This window comes from Trichomycterus rosablanca, chromosome 20 (genome assembly GCF_030014385.1).
Source record: "Trichomycterus rosablanca isolate fTriRos1 chromosome 20, fTriRos1.hap1, whole genome shotgun sequence".
NCBI lineage: Eukaryota > Metazoa > Chordata > Actinopteri > Siluriformes > Trichomycteridae > Trichomycterus > Trichomycterus rosablanca.
Window position 1 is genome coordinate 19,364,800 of NC_086007.1, and position 23,745 is coordinate 19,388,544.

The 23,745-nt window shown below is 39.7% G+C and overlaps 1 protein-coding gene across 1 annotated transcript; it reads left to right on the forward strand.

The window, feature by feature from the left end:
* Nucleotides 1-1,116: 1,116 nt before the first annotated feature.
* si:ch211-167j9.5 (tyrosine kinase receptor Cad96Ca) lies at nucleotides 1,117-13,202 on the forward strand. Its single transcript, XM_063017103.1, has 9 exons — nucleotides 1,117-1,286; nucleotides 7,334-7,472; nucleotides 7,585-7,683; nucleotides 9,642-9,802; nucleotides 10,200-10,337; nucleotides 10,582-10,693; nucleotides 10,790-10,889; nucleotides 12,661-12,760; nucleotides 12,838-13,202. Exons 1-9 carry the CDS (start codon nucleotides 1,194-1,196, stop codon nucleotides 12,943-12,945), a joined length of 1,050 nt encoding a protein of 349 aa, XP_062873173.1. The 5' UTR covers nucleotides 1,117-1,193; the 3' UTR covers nucleotides 12,946-13,202.
* Nucleotides 13,203-23,745: the final 10,543 nt, after the last annotated feature.

The following is a 23,745-nucleotide window of genomic DNA, read 5'->3' on the forward strand; positions in this document are numbered from 1 at the left end:
AATAAAGCAGAAAAGAGCAAAAGCTTACTTATGTGAATGCGCCTTTACTACACAGAAGACGATATTCCAAGATCAAGCACCTCCAAGATAAAGAAGCATAAGGAAACAATAAAGAAGAAAAGGTAAAGTGCAGGTTTTGTTGTGTTTTATGTATCTTGCTCTGAAAGGTTCAGTTCCTCACTAGCCACAAACCTTACTGCACGTCAGTTTAACACTGTTTAACTGTATAAAAAGATTTACTGTTTTCATAATAATCTACCATTTTTACCAAGTTTCTACCATTAAACAGGATTTTTGAAACTGCAGTTAGCTAAATTTGAGATCTGATTGTATTACAAAGTTACTTTAAAATACCATTAGTTTATTCATCACACCAGAAACATTTTAGCCTTTTATATTAATATTTTATTGCTGTAGATTTGAATTTTTAATCACTAATTATACACTATTCGGCCTGACCATGAGAATGTTGGACATTCTATTCTAAAACCATTGACATTGCTACAGAATTCAACCACTCACACCCACCGTGGCTCTGCCGGGTCCATTGAGTCTAAAGAGAAGAGGATTTCAAGGGTCTGGACAGAAAGCCTGTCTCATAATTAATGTTCCAAATTTATCCTAAATGTGTATACTGGTGCTAAGGTCACCACTAGTACTGTAGTGAACTATCAAATCTGCATAAATCTCTTTGTATTTTCTGCTTGTTTCTGATAATAATACATTATTATGTTATATAAAAGGCAATTTGTTGGAATATACAACGTTATTTGCAAACAAGAAACTGAATCCACAATGTAATTTCCCAAAGTGCACAACTTATATATTAAATAAAACATCACTTTCCACTTTCTTAGTACCAGTTCAGCCAGTGTGGGAATGTTTGGTTATGGTAAGCCAGTTTAAGTTAGTCTGGATATGTTAAGCCAGCTTTGTAGTGTTGCCCTCTGATCCAAGTTCATATTATGTAAAGTATTAAAAATCAGGTTGTAACTTATAACTTGTCTTATTAATATGTAGTAGTTTTGTATGTACCAACACTACTTTTATTTCCCTTCAGGTACCGAGAACTAAATAAGGCCATACGACAGCTAAGACAAGAAAAGCTGGACAACGTTCCTCCCAGGAATTCTCCTTCTCTGTCTTCTACGTCTGTTCTGTCTCCTCTGTCTCCAGCCCCTCCTCAGGTGTTGATGGTGCCAGCATTAGGGAGTTCTTCAGAGAAAAAACTACAGGGAGAGAAGAGCAAGCCAAGTACCCGGTTAACATGGAGACAACCCCAACAGGTTTCAGGCTTTAATATTCAGTCCCAATTTATACGTCATATGTTGTTTGTGTGCTTTACAAGAATTATGGGTCTGTCTAAAAACCTTGTGAGTTCACTACTTAAACAGCATTTTGCATCATCCTACACGCTCCTAAAAAGAAGGCTGTCTAAATTTTTAGATCCCTTAAAATGCTGCCTACTAAGGTGCCTTATTTCGAAGTGATAAACTGACTGAATAATGAGGGCGGGAATAATGATGCTTCCTTAGCGGTGAAAACAAACCCAGCATTCAGTGCAGCACAACTTTTCTCACAAAATATTACAAATATGGTCGATGAATGCGGAGCAACAAACTGAGTTTGTTCAAATATACTGTAAATAAATTCTCATTGATGTGTACAAGTGTCATTTATTTGCAAATTCAGGCTTGTCAATGTAACCATTTTTGGTACACAGAGGGAGATGTTAGCTGGGATGCTAGCGTGTTGTGTTGTCTCAGCCCATTGGATTGAATGGCCTGAGGCTAACTGTGTTAGCTTTGTAAGTGAAAACTGTGGTGATGTAATCACTGTTTAAATAGTGTCTAAATAATCTGCCTTATAAGTCTTTTTAAAATCCTCTCTACTGAGGCAGCTACCTAGGTAGGCTGTAGGCAAGAAGGCAGCTCAATAGGTTTTCAGACAGACCCTACATAGCCAAAGGTATGTGGACACCCCTCCAAATGAGCATGTTTAGGTATTTCACCCACTCCTATTTATAAATGTGACTGTACCCGGGCGCTAAGGCGGCGCAGCAGAGTTTTAATCTCAGCTGTGCCACTGAACTGGTTGGGCATCCAACAGACAAAATTAGCAGCATCTGTAGGTGGGAAAATTAGATGAGGGATTCCCCTGTCTGCTGCTGCATCCCTGTGGCTGACTGAGACTGAGGCACTGGCTGAGTTGTGTGGTGATTTCACACAGAGATTAGCTCTGTATATAGCCGATGTATATGAAGCAGCCAGCTCATAACAATGTACTCTGCCCTCCTGCAGCCATTGTGGGGTGGTGCATGCAGCAGGGGTTGCAAAAGCAACAGGGAAATGGAAACGACTAGATAAAATTTAAAAAGTAACCCTGTGCACAAGGCAAGGTCCAAAATGATACGGCCGTCTCAGTGCCAGCCCTTACAACTCTTATGCTCCTCTGACTGAATGGGCACAGATTTCCACAGACACACTCAAAACATCTAATGGAACATCCTCCCAGAAGAGTGGGGTCTGTTTAAGCCATGACGTTTGGAATAGTCTGTACTAATATACCCATGCTTTTAGAGTAGGATGTCAAACAAGCTCATGGTCAGGTGTCCAGATGTGCTTTTAGTGTTTATACTAATGTTCATACTAGCACGCGACAGACTCATTATTTCTATCGTACAATCAAAGCAGGCGTTACCTAGCAGAGCGACGAGCTATATATAAAGTGACATACGTGCCTTATTTTAGCCTTTGTTCACACTAGCAAGAAGCAAAGTAACCACAACTCATTTCCTGAGCTGCACAATGACAAGAATAGCAGCACGAACATGAAAGTCAGGTTGTTTGGTCTCTGTTTTACTTGTCATCTAGGATTAAGATCGGTGGCATCATGTCAGTGAACTTTTTAAAATTCAAAGTTTTTTGTATTTCTGCAACTGATGGCCTGATTAATGTGAAATAAATAAAGTGAGCTGAACTTTACTGGAGCACTAGGGGAGTTTTCCCAATCAGAACTGAAATACTGAATAACTAGAGCACATACAGTGTATCACAAAAGTGAGTACACCCCTCACATTTCTGCAGATATTTAAGTATATCTTTTCATGGGACAACACTGACAAAATGACACTTTGACACAATGAAAAGTAGTCTGTGTGCAGCTTATATAACAGTGTAAATTTATTCTTCCCTCAAAATAACTCAATATACAGCCATTAATGTCTAAACCACCGGCAACAAAAGTGAGTACACCCCTAAGAGACTACACCCCTAAATGTCCAAATTGAGCACTGCTTGTCATTTTCCCTCCAAAATGTCATGTGATTTGTTAGTGTTACTAGGTCTCAGGTGTGCATAGGGAGCAGGTGTGTTCAATTTAGTAGTACAGCTCTCACACTCTCTCATACTGGTCACTGAAAGTTCCAACATGGCACCTCATGGCAAAAAACTCTCTGAGGATCTTAAAAGACGAATTGTTGCGCTACATGAAGATGGCCAAGGCTACAAGAAGATTGCCAACACCCTGAAACTGAGCTGCAGCACAGTGGCCAAGATCATCCAGCGTTTTAAAAGAGCAGGGTCCACTCAGAACAGACCTCGCGTTGGTCGTCCAAAGAAGCTGAGTGCACATGCTCAGCGTCACAACCAACTGCTGTCTTTGAAAGATAGGCGCAGGAGTGCTGTCAGCATTGCTGCAGAGATTGAAAAGGTGGGGGGTCAGCCTGTCAGTGCTCAGACCATACGCCGCACACTACATCAAATTGGTCTGCATGGCTGTCACCCCAGAAGGAAGCCTCTTTTGAAGTCTCTACACAAGAAAGCCCGCAAACAGTTTGCTGAAGACATGTCAACAAAGGACATGGATTACTGGAACCATGTCCTATGGTCTGATGAGACCAAGATTAATTTGTTTGGTTCAGATGGTCTCAAGCATGTGTGGCGGCAATCAGGTGAGGAGTACAAAGATAAGTGTGTCATGCCTACAGTCAAGCATGGTGGTGGGAATGCCATGGTCTGGGGCTGCATGAGTGCAGCAGGTGTTGGGGAGTTACATTTCATTGAGGGACACATGAACTCCAATATGTACTGTGAAATACTGAAGCAGAGCATGATCCCCTCCCTCCGGAAACTGGGTCGCAGGGCAGTGTTTCAGCATGATAATGACCCCAAACACACCTCTAAGACGACCACTGCTTTATTGAAGAGGCTGAGGGTAAAGGTGATGGACTGGCCAAGCATGTCTCCAGACCTAAACCCAATAGAACATCTTTGGGGCATCCTCAAGCGGAAGGTGGAGGAGCGCAAAGTCTCGAATATCCGCCAGCTCCGTGATGTCATCATGGAGGAGTGGAAAAGCATTCCAGTGGCAACCTGTGAAGCTCTGGTAAACTCCATGCCCAGGAGAGTTAAGGCAGTTCTGGGAAATAATGGTGGCCACACAAAATATTGACACTTCAGGAACTTTCACTAAGGGGTGTACTCACTTTTGTTGCTGGTGGTTTAGACATTAATGGCTGTATATTGAGTTATTTTGAGGGAAGAATAAATTTACACTGTTATATAAGCTGCACACAGACTACTTTTCATTGTGTCAAAGTGTCATTTTGTCAGTGTTGTCCCATGAAAAGATATACTTAAATATCTGCAGAAATGTGAGGGGTGTACTCACTTTTGTGATACACTGTAGGTCTTAGATTTTTGTTTATTGTGGGTTTTCTAAAAACAGGTAAATAAATAAAACACTACAACAGCAGGTTTAACCTACAGTGTATCACAAAAGTGAGTACACCCCTCACATTTCTGCAAATATTTCATTATATCTTTTCATGGGACAACACTATAGACATGAAACTTGGATATAACTTAGAGTAGTCAGTGTACAACTTGTATAGCAGTGTAGATTTACTGTCTTCTGAAAATAACTCAACACACAGCCATTAATGTCTAAATAGCTGGCAACATAAGTGAGTACACCCCACAGTGAACATGTCCAAATTGTGCCCAAATGTGTCGTTGTCCCTCCCTGGTGTCATGTGTCAAGGTCCCAGGTGTGAATGGGGAGCAGGGCTGTTAAATTTGGTGTTTTGGGTACAATTCTCTCATACTGGCCACTGGATATTCAACATGGCACCTCATGGCAAAGAACTCTCTGAGGATGTGAGAAATAGAATTGTTGCTCTCCACAAAGATGGCCTGGGCTATAAGAAGATTGCTAACACCCTGAAACTGAGCTACAGCATGGTGGCCAAGGTCATACAGCGGTTTTCCAGGACAGGTTCCACTCGGAACAGGCTTCGCCAGGGTCGACCAAAGAAGTTGAGTCCACGTGTTCGGCGTCATATCCAGAGGTTGGCTTTAAAAAATAGACACATGAGTGCTGCCAGCATTGCTGCAGAGGTTGAAGACGTGGGAGGTCAGCCTGTCAGTGCTCAGACCATACGTCGCACACTGCATCAACTCGGTCTGCATGGTCGTCATCCCGGAAGGAAGCTGACGCACAAGAAAGCCCGCAAACAGTTTGCTGAAGACAAGCAGTCCAAGAACATGGATTACTGGAATGCCCTGTGGTCTGACGAGACCAAGATAAACTTGTTTGGCTCAGATGGTGTCCAGCATGTGTGGCGGCGCCCTGGTGAGAAGTACCAAGACAACTGTATCTTGCCTACAGTCAAGCATGGTGGTGGTAGCATCATGGTCTTGGGCTGCATGAGTGTTGCTGGCACTGGGGAGCTGCAGTTCATTGAGGGAAACATGAATTTCAACATGTACTGTGACATTCTGAAACAGAGCATGATCCCCTCCCTTCGAAAACTGGCAGTTTTCCAACAGGATAACGACCCCAAACACAACCTCCAAGATGACAACTGCCTTGCTGAGGAAGCTGAAGGTAAAGGTGATGGACTAAACCCAATTGAGCACCTGTGTCGCATCCTCAAGTGGAAGGTGGAGGAGTTCAAGGTGTCTAACATCCACCAGCTCCGTGATGTCATCATGGAGGAGTGGAAGAGGATTCCAGTAGCAACCTGTGCAGCTCTGGTGAATTCCATGCCCAGGAGGGTTAAGGCAGTGCTGGATAATAATGGTGGTCACACAAAATATTGACACTTTGGGCACAATTTGGACATGTTCACTGTGGGGTGTACTCACTTATGTTGCCAGCCATTTAGACATTAATGGCTGTGTGTTGAGTTATTTTCAGAAGACAGTAAATCTACACTGCTATACAAGTTGTACACTGACTACTCTAAGTTATATCCAAGTTTTATTTCTATAGTGTTGTCCCATGAAAAGATATAATAAAATATTTGCAGAAATGTGAGGGGTGTACTCACTTTTGTGATACACTGTACATATAACATACAGCAACAGAATATTAATATATTATTAATTTGGTGGTGTAAAAGTTGCGGTGGTGTTATAAGTGTGGCTTTACTTTGTGGCATTGTCCCCTGTCAGACACAGGCTCTTAGATACGTTCTAACAATTCCCCACATATGACGTCCCTGACTTCTGTATCACTACCACATATGTCTATATATAAAAAAAATACAAAGAGTATTATTGTAAAAGAAACTGCAATGTTTTCAATGACTGTATGTATGATGAGTGCAGTTAGGTGAGTGGTGTAAGTGTAGATACTCACTTACCTTGTATTTAGAGAAAATTTGTCCTGAATGTAAGATAACCACCATCAACAGGTCTGTCTTAAAGTAGGGCCTGCTTGAACTTGGACATGGATGACACTGCCCACAGTCAAGCAAGCATTGTTAATTTACATTAATTTATGTGAATTAAATTTACAGGGCAGTGGTAGCTCAGTGGTTAAGGTACTGGACTAGTAATCATAAGGTTGCCGGTTCAAGCCCCACCTTTGCCAAGTTGTCAGTGTTGGGCCCCTGTATATAGTGATAATTGTAAGTCACTTTGGATAACTTTCTGTCATAGAAAGTGACACTTGATTACATCAAGTAGCTAAGATGGCTAAACAAACATGCTGGACATGAGAGAAAGATATTTGAGTAATGTTACATGAGTAACGTACATTAATTGTAATTGCTGGTTTCACAGAGGTGGCCCCGTGGCGCATTTGGTCATGTGGGTGTGGGTTCTGGCGAACTGGGTTCAAGCCTCACTTCCAATGATTACACAAATAGGAAAACTATTTGGTTCTCTTAGGCTTGTAAATGATGTACTGTACGTTCAAATAAGTGTGATTATGATCGTAAAGAATAGAATATGAGTCAGTTTAATATAACAGTCCAATCAGAAAAAGTAAATGTATATATGTATACAACTTCATACATGAAGTATTTCACATTGTTGTATTTTAGAACCCTCGTATAACGAAGGCTGACCTGAACCTGATTCAGCTGATCAAGGCTGGCAAGGAAGGTGCGTTCTACAAGACAAAAGTGTTGCGAGGCACCTGCAAAGGCCACTCACTCGTAACATGCAAAATTGCAAAAGAAGGTAAGGAAATTGCTAAAAAGGATTTCATCCCTGGGTTCTGGTTCTGCTTTTTTATTTTTGTTTTTGTTTTTTGAGGTGAGTGAATACTTGACTGTAAATATGTCACCATTAGGTGTGACTCCAAAGCAAATGGAGTCAGAAGTGTCTATTATGAGGAAGCTGGGCTATCATAAAAATGTGCTGCAACTGCTGGACTGGAACACTGCAGAAGGTAAGAGCTCTAACCGGCCTAACTTATATTTTTGCCAAATAATTCCACAATGACTAGTCTTTGTCTGGAATGGTACCGAATTTGCTTTAAAATGTTTACCTCAGACATATTACAACTCCAAATCAGAAAAAAATTGGGACAGTATGGAAAATGCAAATAAAATAAAAATGCAGTGTTTCTTATTTATTTATTTATTTTGATTTTGATTTGATTGCAGACAGTAAGAACCTGAGATATTTCATGATTTGTCTGCTCAACTTCATTTCATTTATTAATAAACATCCATTCCTGCATTTCAGGCCTGCATTCCGAAAAAAAAACTTGGGACAGTAAAGCATTTACCACTTTGTAATGTTGCCATTCCTTTTCACCACACTTAAAAGACGTTTTGGCACGGACCAAGTGATTTAGTGTTTCAGCTTTTATTGTGTCCCATTCCTCCTGCATACATGTCTTAAGATGTGCAAGAGTACGGGGTCGTCGTTGTCGCATTTTTCTTTTTAAAATCCTCCACACATTCTCTTTTGGGGACAGGTCAGGACTGCAGGCAGGCCAGTCCAGTACCCGTACCCTCTTCTTCTGCAGCCATGCCTTTGTAATGTGTGCAGCATGTGGTTTTGCATCATCTTGTTAAAAAATACATGGACGTCCCTGGAAAAGATGACGTCTTGAAGGCAGCACATGTTGCTCTAAGATCTTAATGTACTTTTCTGCATTAATGCTGCCATCACTGGAGTGTAAATGACCTTTGCCAAGGGCACTGATTGAACCCCATACCATGACAGACCCTGGCTTTTGGACTTGGTCCTGATAACAGTATGGATGGTCCTTTTCGTCTGTGGTCTGGAGCACAGGTCCATTTTTTTTCCAAAAAACACCCAGAATGCTGATTCATCTGATCTTGGGTTCAAACTGTCTGCAATAAAAAAAAAATAGTAAAATAGTAAATAGTAAAAGTAAATGGAAGGAACACTGTATTTTTATTTTATTAGCATTTTCCATACTGTCCGTAATTTTTCTGATTTGGGTTGTAATTCCGGCACTTTAAATTCACAGGCCCGGTATAAATAAAAAGATTACCTCCTTAAGCCATGTCAGCTCTGAAAATACAACACTGTGCAGAAATACATGCAACATACAATGGAATCCACTACCAAATGATGACTGACACCCTCTAGGAAAGTGCTAAAGGCCAGATTTTACTATTTAAATGTCTTTTTATTGGTAAAATAATTAATAAAAAGTTTCCTTTCTTTTCATATTTGGCAACCAGACTTTTCTTTTAATTGAGACATGACACTTGCTAGCAGTGAACAGCAAGTGAGGAGTGAAGTAACGTTCACACCTGGTGTTAGGGTGGACCAAACCCTTTTATGTAAATAAGAAGGGGTAGGAGGGTAATACAGAGGCTTCTGGATGATCACTTTATGCCAAACAGAAGTTTTTTTTTTTTTAAATAAATTATTGAGGAGCTTAATGACTATTTGAACAAAAGTATGGGGACATCTGACCATGAGCTTGTTGGACATTACATTCTCCATGAGCATTTATTTATAATGCTCCCTCTTTCCTTTGTAGCCTTAATATCATTCACTCTTCTGGGAAACCTTTCTGCACAACTTTGGAATCTGTCTGTGTATTTGGAACTTGTGCCCAATCATTTAATAGAGTCAGTAAGGCCATGCACTGATGTTGGAAGGGAAGGCCTGGTCTGCAGTCCAAGTTTAATTAATTTCAAAAGTGTTCAGTTGGTTTAAGGCCAGGGCTCTGTGTGGGCCGCAGGAGCTCATTCGCACACAGCTAGTCAAACCATTCTTTATTGGCCTTTCATAGAAGAAACTGTTGCCACAATGTTAAAAGCATGCAAATTACCTTATATCATTTTTATACACCTGTTAGCAAATAATATGTATATATGACAAATAAAGGCGTTCTACGCTGCTGGATGTTTTTTTCAGAGCCCTTTATACTGATCATGGAGTTTGTGAGTTATGGGACCTTGCGCAGCTTTGTCCAGACACATCATGAGAAGCTGAGTGCTGACCCTGAGATCCAGAACCTTTTCACTATTGCCTCCTATCACATCGCCTTGGCCATGGAACACCTGCGCTCCAAAATGGTAACATTCTCAAGTGAAACTCCAGGTCTCAGTTTGTTCTCACTTTTCTATTGCTGATAAAGTGAAAAGCTTTCCCAAAAGTAAAGGAAATAAGGAAAAAGATTATCTGACCATAAAGGCCCTTGTTAAAGAGCAGCTGTACATTTATTAAAGTTCAGTAACATAGCTGAATGGTTATTGACTCATTTGTCAACTATTTAAACCTCTACCCCAAACACATTTCCATGGTGTCACCAACCACATGCCCCCCCCCCTCCTCTTTTTAAAAACCAAAATATGGTCACCCTAATATACAAAAAATTTGCTTATCTGTACATTCCTGTATACAATTAAAGGAGAATAATTTGTAGACTACAAAACCTGTATTATGACTGGGATTTCTTCTCGTGTTCTGCAGGTGGTACACTGTGACCTTGCTTTAAGGAACATTCTGGTGAACCGGTTCCCATGGGAAATCAAGGTGGCAGAGTTCGGCCTGGCTCGAGACTTGACACGTATGAGAAGCAGACGCAGCACCAGGAAAAAGCACCACAGGGTCTGACTATGTTCTAAATTGTGCCTAATACCAGGGGTGCCAGGGAATTTCTGACCCCTGACAGATTAAGATACAAGTTTTTCCACATGTTCTCTCTAGCCAACTGAAGTCAATAAAAGTTAAGACACCAGACTTATCTGGCCAGTTTAAATAATCCCCAGCAGTGTGGGTTAAAGCACCCACACCAACACTAATAACACAACATTCTTTCAATTATTTAACCGCTGCTGCTTCTTCTTCATAGGAACGAGTTCCCCTGCGCTGGTATCCACCTGAATATTTCCGGAACAACTTCTACAGCTTTAAGGGCGATGTGTGGGCTTTCGGCATTGTTTTATGGGAAATGCAGTCGTTTGGTAAGCTCAGAGTAATGTCTTAATAACCTTAATAGCCTAATTAGAACCTGCTGTGTGAGTGGAGTGAATAAACGAAATGAACTTTGCTCTTTACAGGCAGTTTACCCTACCCCAATTTGGAGACTTCAGATCAAGTAATGTACCACATTTGTGCTGGACACAGGAATGTAGGACCGGACAGCTGCAGACCGGATATGTGAGCATTAACAAGGCTTTTGATGTCACTGTATTGAGAACACTGGCTTTATATTATATAATTGGGACTCTTTCACAAATGTGATTTTATTGGGAATGTTTTGGAAAATATTCTGGGTCTGAAATAACAGTATACAGCGTGAGCTTGAAGGGTTGCCACACAAAAAAAAAGCAGCACCCCAGAGCGGCACGGTGGCTCAGTCAGTAGCTTTGTCGCCTCACAGCAAGAAGGTCCTGGGTCCGATCCCCAGGTGGAGAGGTCCGGGTCCTTTCTGTGTGGAGTTTGCATGTTCTTTCCGTGTCTGCGTGGGTTTCCTCCAGGAGCTCTGGTTTTCTCCCACAGTCCAAAGACATGCAAGTGAGTAAATAAATAAATCTAACCTTACCCCCAACTCTGAATGCCTACATTTCAGCAATGTAAGTAATTTTAGCTTTTTTATTGTTACCTTAAAAACAACAAAGTAAATCAGAATCACATTTATACTGACTATTCTGCTTCAAATAAATGAGCATCAAAAATATGAATTCATATCTGAGTTGTTCTATAAGTAATGTAAAGAAATGCAACATGAAAATGACACATCTTTACACAAGGTCCGTGTGCACTTACAGTATATGGCGATAACAGGTTGGGGCTTAAAACACATGACAGTCACGATCACACAGCTTTTGCAGCTGGCACAGCGGGCGGAACTTGTCATAAAGTTGGCCGATAACAAAGCCAATCTATTGTCAAATTTGTCATTTGAAATTGATCTTTAATTAAATTAATCTTGCTTGGCCCTCTGAAAATCTATAGTTGGACCAGCAATCACCACAACTTTCTGTCTAGGGAGAGAAAGGGGCTCCTTTAATTTAACCTTTCACATTCAAACACAAATTGAATAGTCAAGTATGACGGATTTAGTTGCTTAGATTTGTATTTGTTTAAATGTTGATTTTATAAAATTACGAGTACATAAAATTAAAATTGAACACATATTGGGCAGTGGTATTGGGCAGCGGTAGCTCTGTGTTTAAGGTATAGAACAAGCAATCAGATGGTTGTCGGTTCAAGTACAACCACATCTAAATTTAATTGCTTGCATTGTATTCAATCACAATTGTAAGTCGCTTTTACTCAACAGTGGCTTATGTCTTGCCACAAAGGCCTGATTTATGAAGTGCTGCAGAGATGGTTGTCCATCCAACAGATTCTCCCATCTCTGCACAAGACCTTTAGAACTTTTTAGAGGTGCCCTTGGGATATTTTTCATTTCCATGACCAAACCCTTCTTGATTGGATACCCAATTTAAACGAATAGTTAATTCTAGAAATCAAGAATCAAGCTTCTACCATGTCAAAATTATTTAGACCACGGTGGTCCTGAGAACATTTAAAGTCTTAGATATTGTTTTGTATACTTATCCTTGATTTTTCCTGCACAGGTCTTTTATTTTAATCTATCCAACATATTTAATTAAAAAATGGAATGCATACTGGGTCCTATTACCCAACATAGGTATTTCACAAATTCTCTTGTAGTTTAAAAGGAGTGGATTTCTAATTAAAATGTTTCCCAAAGGAATGAAGGCTGTTGGAGGTTCAGAGTAATGTCAAACTTCATAATAATGTGCATGGTTTTAATTGTAATGTTTAAACCTTTAACCACATAGTGTATGTAAGCATATAACAACAATAAAATGTGCCAATTGTATGGCTAGTGAAGAATGAGGAGGAATGAGGAAGTTTACATACAAATGTAATATTTAGCTGATATTTTGTCATACAGACTGCAGATAATGAAAGACTGTTGGTTGGAGCCATATACAGCCAGACCCTCCTTCAATGACCTTGTCAGAATTCTGGAGAGTATCCTGGAGAATGACGCTGTAAGTGATTTGCCTTCATATATAAGACATCATTCAGCCTCTGTCATATAAATAACGATACATCTTTATTACTACAGGATTACGTGGATGTTGAAACCCAAATGGACATGAGGACAGGAATGAAATGTGAAGCTGAATTAAGAAGACTGGACATTTCTGAATTTTCTGCTGGCTTACAAGACTGATTTCAGTCAAAAAAATAGAAAGAAATTGTTTATGGACACTTTGATCAGTCAGTGGATAAAGTACCAATATTTCAAGCCATTATTTTTTATCTTAATGTCTGAGTAAATTATTAAATCTGTGTGTGTGTGTGTGTGTGTGTGTGTGTGTGTGTGTGTGTGTGTGTGTGTGTGTGTGTGTGTGTGTGTGTGTGTGTGTGTGTGTGTGTGTGTGTGAATTATTTAGTCTGTGTGAGAGAATCACTTACTAAAAATGAATGAATGACTCAAAGTAAAATGTATTTTTGTTCTGTTTTGTGCTCGTTCTATAAACACCACAGATAACAAACTGAAATATTTAGTGTAGTCAATTTGTCTTCCGCTGCTGGGGAGCCCCGATTTTTTGCAGTTGAGGTGGATATATTGCTGCTCACGCCTCCTTTTCCACCCATGCACTTTGCACAGGCACCTCTATCCACCAATCAGGGTCCTTACACAGCGTTTGAAGACCCCGCCCACATATCCCGGCCATCCCTCCCTGCAGGCACTGCCAGTTACGCCTGCTAGATGGCGCCCAGCCGACCGGTGGCAGACTTTGATCGCTCGCTACTTGTTGACGTGCATTTTTGGACGTTGTATCAGTAAACCCCTTGACACTTCATGACAAAACGTAGTTTGGGAGACCAGAGAAGCTCGCCTGCGATTCCAGTTGGTGACAGTGTAGTGTGAAACCCCCTATCGCCGATCAGTCGTGTAGTGTGAAAGCCACACCGATTTGAAAGACTCCCGATTACAAGAGATCCAGTTGTGTAGTGTAACTGTATCTTTTCAACACATTTTTGTCCAAAGTCACAAATTTGAATGATTTTATAAGTTCACTGTAGGTTTTCAGAAAATATAGGACATTTTGCTGAGTCAAAATTAACACATCGTCACCTTCCTAAAATAATGGCCCAAGTCATTTTTTCAGGTTTTTCAGGAAACACAAAAAACTGAACAAAATATAGAAAATATGATTTTTATTAATTCTTTTACTGAAAAAGGGTATAACAATAGATGACTGTTAACATACTTACAAGAATGTCTGTCAATTATGCAACATAAGAGAAATAAATGACTTAGGCAAATTCCTGAACATTTCTTTGTAACTTAAACAATTTTAAACTTTCAACTTTGTAAACAATGAAGAGTAACTAACGAACTAACTAAGCATAATCCTGAGGAAACATGCTTCTTATCACTTCTTCAAGCTTTTCAATGCTGGGTTTTTGACTAATGCCTTTTAATGTGGCAAACTGTTAAAGAAGGGATGACACTCAACAGGCATTATGTGTTTCACTGACTGGAGGTCCTGGAACTTTCTCTCCTTGATTGGCAGAGCACATGGAAATATTCTAATCCATGCTATTGGCTTATTTGGTACCTGTATTCTCTGTGGCAGTTCTTCCCACACTTCTTCTGAGAAGGACAGCTTGAAATGGACCTTGCCTTCACTGCTAAACTGAAGAGCCCGCAAATCATGCACAGTTGGATCTCCAGTTTTTTTGCCTGGTCTGATGCTAATAAAGTAAGATGCATTCAGTTTCAGGAACTCGTCATGTCTGAGCATTTTCACATGATACGGTGATGGCCTGATTCTTGCAGTCTGGAGTATGATGAGGTAGTCTCTTGGAGTGAAGATATCAGTAACTAGTTTGTGTTCAATAGTGCTATGCATGCTGTCACACTCCATTTGTGTGTGCCCTGCAACAAGGTATTTCTGTGTTATTACTATCCCATATTTCCTTGCAAGCTCACAGAATGCATTGGCTACACATACGTTGCGGTTCTGATAACCGCAACCATTGCTCCACACTATGATCTCTTTCAGTTCTGGATGGTCTTTAATCACACGTTCAAAATGGTGATATTGAAGATGTGCAAACACTTCACTACTGAGGTCGCCTTCAGTTTCATCCCAAATGTAGCAGTACCCTTCCTTTGACCTTAAGTTGAAGAGTGTAAAGTTATGCACCTGCAGTTTTGTTTTGTAATACAGGCTGCTGGCTTGGGTCTTTGGACACAGTAGCACAGCTTGCAGGTCCATTGTCCAAACTGACTTCTCATTATTTGCAGAATCTTTGTCACGGGATATCTCTTGCCTTGCTTCATCTTTTTGGGTGACATGGGCATCATAGTCAGCCTTACTGATATTCCCATGCTTGAATGAAACACAAATATTACACTGATCTTTTCGTGGAATGAACACAGAATAATTCTCTTCATGGAACACATCTGTGAAATATCGTATTCCAACAGCTCTCACTCCAGCAGTTGCAGCTGTCTGTTGATATTCCCGATGCAGTTGGGAGATGGTTGTGCCTGGGTGAAGGAACTTCTTGTGTTTGTAGGTCTCTGTGCTTCTGCAGTAGTGTGAATCAACAGTTGGCAGGTCCCTCAACCAGTCCTTAAGAAAATCCTTGACATCAGTTTCAAGCTTTGCATGCTTGCCTCTTTTAGGTCCAGATTTAGATGGTGGTGCTGCTGCTTGTTCGTCATGTATGATGGAGTCTTTGCTTAGCCAGTGTGTAAGGGTTCTTTCAGGGAGACCAAGTGTCTAAATGCTAGCTTCATGGATTTAGCTAGTTTACTTACTAAAATACTGGCTAAAGAGACTGAATAAAAAGATAAGTAACTATGCAATATTTATAGTATTATTAGTCTTATAGGAAATGTCATTACTTACCAATAGAGAATGAGTCCTGAATCATGGAAATAACTTCATGGGCTGGGTAGAGTTTTGTTCTGTTTAGAGCAGCTGCCATTTTGAAAAGCGTCTAAAATTGCCTAAGTCATATTGTCTTTTGACTTAGGCAAAATAAAATTGCCCAAGTCACACTCTTGACATAGGCCATTTTATTACAGGGGTAGAATCACATGATCTGTTAAACTAAGGACATAGGCGATTTTACCAGAGGTGGACAGCATGGTGAGGAGGTGATTTAGGCAAAAAATATCATTTTGGTCCAAAAATGACTTAGGCCATTATTTTAGGAAGGTGACGACATATAACTTGCTATATAGTGCTATTTAAAAATGACCTCTTAATTCATTAGTGCTTGAAGTTTGTTGCTGATCATTCAGACAAAAATCCTTGTTCTGATGTATGCCTTGCTATAATTTGATTATGGACATCCATAGTCAGAAACTGGATTCTAAAGTGGTGAAAACGTCTGTGGAACTATTAATTGTGCACCGTCATTTGGCAATGTAGCTGACTAATCTGGTTTCCACAGTTCCAGAAGAGCACGAACAAAAGCAGGAGCTTATTTAGGCATTAACTCCTTTGGTTTTTACTTGATTGTTTATTAATACCACAAAACCTCAGAGAAAATGTAAGTAATAGGAATATAATTTCTGTGTTTTTCCATTCTTAGGAAGTTGGCTACGTTTTTGGCTAACATCTCATATCCATCTCATTCTTTCACCTTTACGGTGTAACAGTTGTACCTCTAAATATTTAAATATTACTGCATATCTTTATAGTCTAAAGAACATTTATTGACCTCTTCAATGGCTGCAGTTAAACATACATTAAAAAACAACTTTTAAAGTGCACTGGTTAATATTTAATTATTTTTTAAACAAAAACATGGTGTATTTCTTGCTTAATAGCATTCTATAGTTATAGATGATAAAAAAGCAATCAGCTGCTGTAGTACCTTGAAACAGTTACAGTCAACGTTCTCCCATATGCTACCAATAGTAAACAGGTTTTCTGTTCTTTTTTCAGTACAAAAATGTCTATAATTTTTCTTTATAATAACTGTTACATAAATTAGGTCAGGAAAAGCTTTAGTAAGGCAAGCATATTCAAACTGTGTAATTACCATCCTGCCCTGACACTTTTTGAGGCGCATAGGAACAGGTGAAAGAAAAAACCCCCAAATGGATTAAATGGTCATACATTAATGTTTAATCATAAATTAAAATGTTCAAATACTAAGTGTGACATTTAAAAAAAAATTTAATAGGCTTGTTTCCACGTTTAATAGGTGACATGATGGAACAGTAGGTGGTGTAGGTGGTTTAAACCTCACCTCCTGGTGCTTTCTGTGCAGTGTTTAAATTTCCTTTAACTTGCCCCTAGGTGTGATGGTGGGATGTTTTGTGATAGACTGAGACCACATTTTGGGTATATTATTCTGGTTGTAGGTGTGTTATTTTAAATAGGTCCAGTGTAGTTTAAAAATGAATACAGACTTTTTAATGTTTCCAAATGCCCTAGACCAGTGGCAAACCATGAGTGTTAAACTTTTGACCTAATTTTTGCTTATTTATATTACCTTTAAACATTACATTCTGATAGATTATAGTGTTTATTCTTGGTAATATCACAATACTGCATTCATATATTCATATATTCAATATTGACCATTTTTATATTAAACAAATCACAATCACATTTCTTCTCTAAATAAATAAGCATAAAGACCCAAAAGTTTAATATTTGATATACATGCCTTGTTTTCATTATAAAAAAAAAAAAAGAATATATTGCAGTATATTGCAGCACTGAAATAAAAAAAAATGAAATACAAATGCTTACCAGTTTGTGTTCTTCAAAGTGAGAATTTATATGCATGTGTTGATCCACTAGGAATATAAAGAAACAAAAATTAAGACAAAAGTTCAGTTGTAGCAACATAATGATCACTACAAAAGTTCTGTTTTCAAAATGGCTTTGCAGATGGATATTATTGCAGCTGGCACAGCAGGCAGAACTTGTCATAAAGTTAGCAATAAGAAAGCCTACTCATTTAGAGGGACAGTAGTATTATTGGTCAATTTTACTGTCATTTAAAATTGGTCTTTTATTACATTTATATTGCTTGGCCCTCTAAAAATATATAGTTAAACCACCTCACAATACAATGTTCTTTCTAGTGACAACAGAGAACGACAAAGGGTCTTCTCTAACCCTTCACATGCCGACACAAATTGAATAGGCAGGCATGAAGGATTTATTTGCTTAGATTTGTATTTGGTTAAATGTTGGTTTTCAGATTATGAGTAAATAAAATACAAATAAAACATCACTTATTTATATTTTATATTTTATATTATACTATTAAAAATATCTTAGAACTTCTCTGATGGCCTAGAAGGCCCCTGATGATTCCCCTTGTACTTAAACATTAGGGTGGCATGGTGGCTAAGTGGGTAGCATTGTCGCCTCACAGCAAGAAGGTCCTGGGTTCGATCCCCAGGTGGGGCGGTCCGGGTCCTTTCTGTGTGGAGTTTGCATGTTCTCCCCATGTCTGCATGGGTTTACCCCGGGTGCTCCGGTTTCCTCCCACAGTCCAAAGACATGCAAGTGAGGTGAATTGGAGACACTAAATTGTCCATTGTTTGATATAATCTTGTGAACTGATGAACATTGTGTAATTAACTATTGTGTAACTAACTACCGTTCCTGTCATGAATGTAACCAAAGTGTAAAACGTTAAAATCCTAATAAACAAACTAAACAATAAACAAACATTAAGCATTTTAAATGGGTATCTTTTGAGATGCTGGCAAAATCTTTGCTTTATTTACCCGACTTGCAGAGCAGTTTATTTTTGTCTGCCTGTTTTGACTGATACGTTCCAGAACAAATCTATCAAAATAAACCTTTGCTTTAAAATTATATAAGGTGCTCTAAAGCCCCTTTTCCAGTTGTCCATTACTGGTTGCACAAGAGTACCTGTGAATGTTGAAGGACTTTGCTGAAGGAGAGGCTGTGATGGAATTTTTTACCAGACGCTGCGAGCCATCACTGAACAATAGCAGTAGCAGTAGCATCTTGCTGTGGTTGTGTTGGTCTTTAATTTTTTGAGTAATCGAGAGAAGTTGAAGAAGTATCCAAATTTAGCATGGGTATTTAGGTACAGTATGGATCATTTGGCAAAGAACACAACTTACCTAAATAACAACTAACTAAATACTAAACGTGGTGTCACAGATTTTAAATTGTATCGTACCATAGGGTACCGTGCACTGGAAAAGGCCAAAAGTCATCTTTGTGTACTCCACAAAGTTGAATCAGTTCATCTGGAAACAAGTTTGTTGTTGTATCTCTACATTTGTGTACCTGGATTATTGAGCATGCATCAAGAGATCTTTGTGTACTATACTTTCCAGTTAGCCAAAATTTACTGGGACTGCGTTTATCCTACAGTGCCACCCAGTGGTCGAAATGTACATGAACCATTTTGAAAGCTGCGTGGGAAAGGGGGCACTCCAGGGTTCAAATCTCAGTAGTGCCATCAGCTGGTTAGTCATCTATACAGACATGACTGGCTATGTCTGAGGAGAAGAATGGCCGAACAGTCTAGCCATTGGGAGGTGCACTTGTCAGTGTGCTCTCAATACCTGTCCAAAGCCTGGATAAAATAAGGAGGGTTGCTTTAGGAAGTGTATCCTGCAGAAAACTGTGAAAACATCATGTATGTGGACAAGAATGATCCACTGTGGTGAGCCCTAAAATTATACTGGAGCAGCCAAAGAAACAAGGTGCGTAAGGTAGAACATGGATGGATGCAATGTTGTCCCTGGTGTTTTCTACAGTTCCTTTTCCATTCTATGGTAACTATTAGTACCGTACCTAATGCACAATTGTCTCTTTCCAGTTGAACAAGGGTACCTGTGAAAGAAAGGAGGAGTTTACTGAAGGTGATGACCACAGATTGATTTTTTGGTTGTTCGACAGCAGTTGTTGCTGTGTTTATTAATCTGTAGCTCTGTTTCACTTTTATTATGATTTTCATACACTGATTCCACTTCAGTATAATCTGTGACAGTTGGGTTTTACTTATGGCGCTTGTACTCTCTCACTCCAGTGGCAATTCTGTTTGACCAGTCAATGGTCTGCACTTTCTTGCTCCAGCCATACAGCCTACTTTAAGTGGCTTGCTCCCTGGTCAAGAAGGGTTTGTTTGTTTATTATGATTTTTACGTCATGTTGGTTACATTCATGACAGAAACGGTAGTTACTCATTACACAAGGTTCATCAGTTCACAAGTTTATATCAAACACAGTCTTGGACAATTTAGTGTCTCCAATTCACCTCACTTGCATGTCTTTGGACAGTGGGAGGAAACCGGAGCACCTGGAGGAAACCCATGCGGACACAGGGAGAACATGCAAACTCCACACAGAAAGGACCCGGACCGCACCACCTGGGTATCAAACCCAAGACCTTCTTGCTGTGAGGCGACAGTGCTAACCACTTAGCCACCATGCTGCCCGTCAAGAAGGATAACCAATGCTCCTTTTCCACTGGATAGTACCCAATGGTACGGTATGTTTTTAAATTCATAATCCCATTTATAGTGGTTGTTTTCTCGGTTTTATTATTTGATAAAACTACTTTAATAAATGATAAAACTGGCTTTGGTTACATTGTCCTTAACATTGTTTTGTTGTGTTTTTTTTAGATATTTCTAGCTTAAATACAATAGTTAAAAAAAGAAATTTAACCTGTTTGCAAACTGTGACACAATTAGGTGAAGTCTGCACTCCTGTACAATAGGCGTATTTCACCTACATTAAATCTCCTACATAATTAATTCATAAACCACTAGTCTAGTGTTGTTCATCTATGATGTCCACTTTAATAGGTTTATACATCTTCTACTTATAGACTTACACTATATTGCCAAAAGTCTTTGCTCGTCTGCCTTCACACTCATATGAACTTGAGTGACGTCCCATTCCTAATCCATACGGTTTAATATGATGTCGGCCCACCCTTTGCAGCTATAACAGCTTCAACTCATCTGGGAAGGCTTTCCACAAGGTTTAGGAGTGTGTTTATGGGGAATTTTTGACTATTCTTCCAGAAGTGGGTTGAGGTCAGGACTTTGTGCAGGCCAGTCAAGTTCTTCCACACCAAACTGGCTCATCCATGTCTTCATGGACCTTGCTTTGTGAACTGGTGCGCAGTCATGTTGGAACATGTTTTTGAGCTATTCTGAAGGCCACATAGCGATTTACTCTGCAGAAAGTTGGCGACCTCTGCGCACTATGTGCCTCATCTTTGACCCCTCATCTGACCCTGCTCTGTCATTTTACATGACCCACGACTTTGTGGCTGAGTTGCTGTCGTTCCCAGTCGCTTCCACTTTGTTATAATACCACTGACAGTTGACTGTGGAATATTTAGTAGTGAGGAAATTTCAGGACTGGACTTGTTGCACAGGTGGCATCCTATCACGGTACCATGCTGGAATTCACTGAGCTCCTGAGAGCGACCCATTCTTTCACCAATGTTTGTAGAAGCAGTCTGCATGCCTAGGTGTTTGGTTTTATACACCTGTGGCCATGGAAGTGATTGGAACACCTGAATGCAGTGTTGTGCGTGAACGAGTTCAAAAGAACGCGTTCATTGAACACGCTCATTTTTTCGTGAACGTTGAACTGAACGCAACACATTTTTAATAAAGAACTTTAACGTGAATTAGTTCACATTATGTGTCATGAACGGCAGACATCACTGTAAATGAACGTTGGAATTTGTTTTCCATTGAAAACTGAGTGACATCTGTTTTCTCTTTTGAAACGCAACGAGAGAAAGTTCCTCCCTCCTGTATTCTCGCTGGTGCCGCTTAAATCATGTATCACCAGACAGAAATGGTTTTGACATTGTGTGCGCAATGCATCGCAGTTTCCTTAAAAATAAAGTTTTTTGTGCCTTTGAGTTTTGCCTTCATTACCTTCATTCAAGAGTTTCATTTCATACACACACATATGTATATATAATATCATATATATCAAATAATATATACATATTTCATATTATATATTCTTTTTTTAATTAAATGCTGGTAGATTTCATTGCACTAAGTATAGAACTGGTCTACCTTGTCTGTACTGCTGCAAGTTTCATCACCTGGTAAGAAACCCACAATTGCAGTGTCATGAGCAAATGTCTACAATGAGCAGTTTCAAAGAACGTATAGTGATTTCTAGCTTGTAGTGTGAAAAAAAGTATTTATTTGAATATCTCACGAAAAAAGTAAAATGAACTGAACTTTGAACTAGTTCAGAATTAAAATTGTGAACTTTGAACGTGAACTGTTCACTTTGAGCATGTATGAACTGAACTTGAACTAGTTCAGAAAAGCTGTGAACTGGCACAACACTGCCTGAATGTAATGATTTGGATGGGTGACTGAATACTTTTGGCAATGTGTAAACCCATACTGCCCAGATATTATTTGGATGGTGGACCATGTTCAGCACTGGAATGACTATAAGTATAAGAGGTCAGGTGGTGATGTGGGATAAAAAAAATAGGCCTGGATCACAATCCTTGTGCTAATTCATCCCAGTTGTGTTCAGTAGGGATGAGTTCAGTGCTCAGTGCAGGTGATTGGATTTATTTCCTCCACACCAAACTTATCACACCATGTCTTGGACTTTACTTTGTACACAAAGTATGCTTCATGGTGATAAAGTATATTGTGATATGTAACTGTGATCAGGTACTGTGTCAATATAGGTCAAAAATATGCACTTTACTCCATGCTGTTTTCAATAAACCCCGCCCTTAGATGATCGACCGAGGCGAACAGCCAATGAGAACAGAGAAAGAAGCGCCTGATTCGACGTTCCTCTTCTGCTCGTCCCAGTGCAGAGTTGCCATGTTCGCTGTTTTCCTGTCAAATTGGGTTTAAAAATGCAGCCTATGTATGCTTGAGCTGGAGTGACAGTAGAAGGCAGATTGGGCAGGCAAAAGTTCAATATAGCTCAACACTTGTGATGAAATTATAATCAGAAGTCATAAGAGAATAGACCATAGGATCTATAGGATCATGTGATCTACTAAATAAACAAGCTAGGGTATGCAGGAAATTTTTTTTATTGTACTGTACATGTGTATACACTGATCAACCATAACATTAAAACCTGTCTGTCTATTTTATCAGCTCCACTTACCATATAGAAGCACTTTGTAGTTCTACAATTACTGACTGTAGTCCATCTGTTTCTCTACATACCTTTTTATCTGCTTTCACCCTGTTCTTCAATGGTCAGGACCCCCACAGGACCAGCACAGATCAGGTATTATTTAGGTGGTGGATCATTCTCAGCACTGCAGTGACACTGACATGGTGGTGGTGTGTTAGTGTGTGTTGTGCTGGTATGAGTGGATCAGACACAGCAGCGCTGCTGGAGTTTTTAAATACCGTGTCCACTCACTGTCCACTGTCTATTAGACACTCCTAGCTAGTTGGTCCACCTTGTAGATGTAAAGTCAGAGACGATCGCTCATCTCTTGCTGCTGTTTGAGTTGGTCGTCTTCTAGTTGGTCGACCTTCATCAGTGGTCACAGGATGCCGCTCACGGGGAGCTGTTGGCTGGATATTTTTGGTTGGTGGACCAGCAATGACAGTGAGGTGTTTAAAAACTCTATCAGCATTGCTGTGTCTTATCCACTCATACTAGCACAACACACACTAACACACCACCACCATGTCAGTGTCAGTGCAGTGCTGAGAATGATCCAGCAAATAATACCTGCTCTGTAGTGGTCCTGGTAAACAGCATGAAAGGGCATGCAGAGAAACAGATAGACTACAGTCAGTAATTGTAAAACTACAAAGTGCTTATATATGGTAAGTGGAGCTGATAAAATGGACAGTGAGTGTAGAAACAAGGAGGTTGTTTTAATGTTATGGCTGATAGGTGTGTATGAAAAATACTGTAAAGGCATTCTGCTTCTATTTGGTTTTAGACATACTTTGGGATGGATATTCATATACCTGGCAACCCTGATCCCAGCGTTATAGTTACCG

Bases quoted from the DNA above. Each gene is read 5' to 3' on its own strand.
- si:ch211-167j9.5 (XM_063017103.1), top strand. From the start codon at position 1,194: ATGGTGCCAGCATTAGGGAGTTCTTCAGAGAAAAAACTACAGGGAGAG. The intron at 10,338-10,581 runs GTCTGACTATGT...TCTTCTTCATAG, and splicing joins CCAGGAAAAAGCACCACAGG to GAACGAGTTCCCCTGCGCTG. The intron at 10,694-10,789 runs GTAAGCTCAGAG...TGCTCTTTACAG, and splicing joins ATGGGAAATGCAGTCGTTTG to GCAGTTTACCCTACCCCAAT.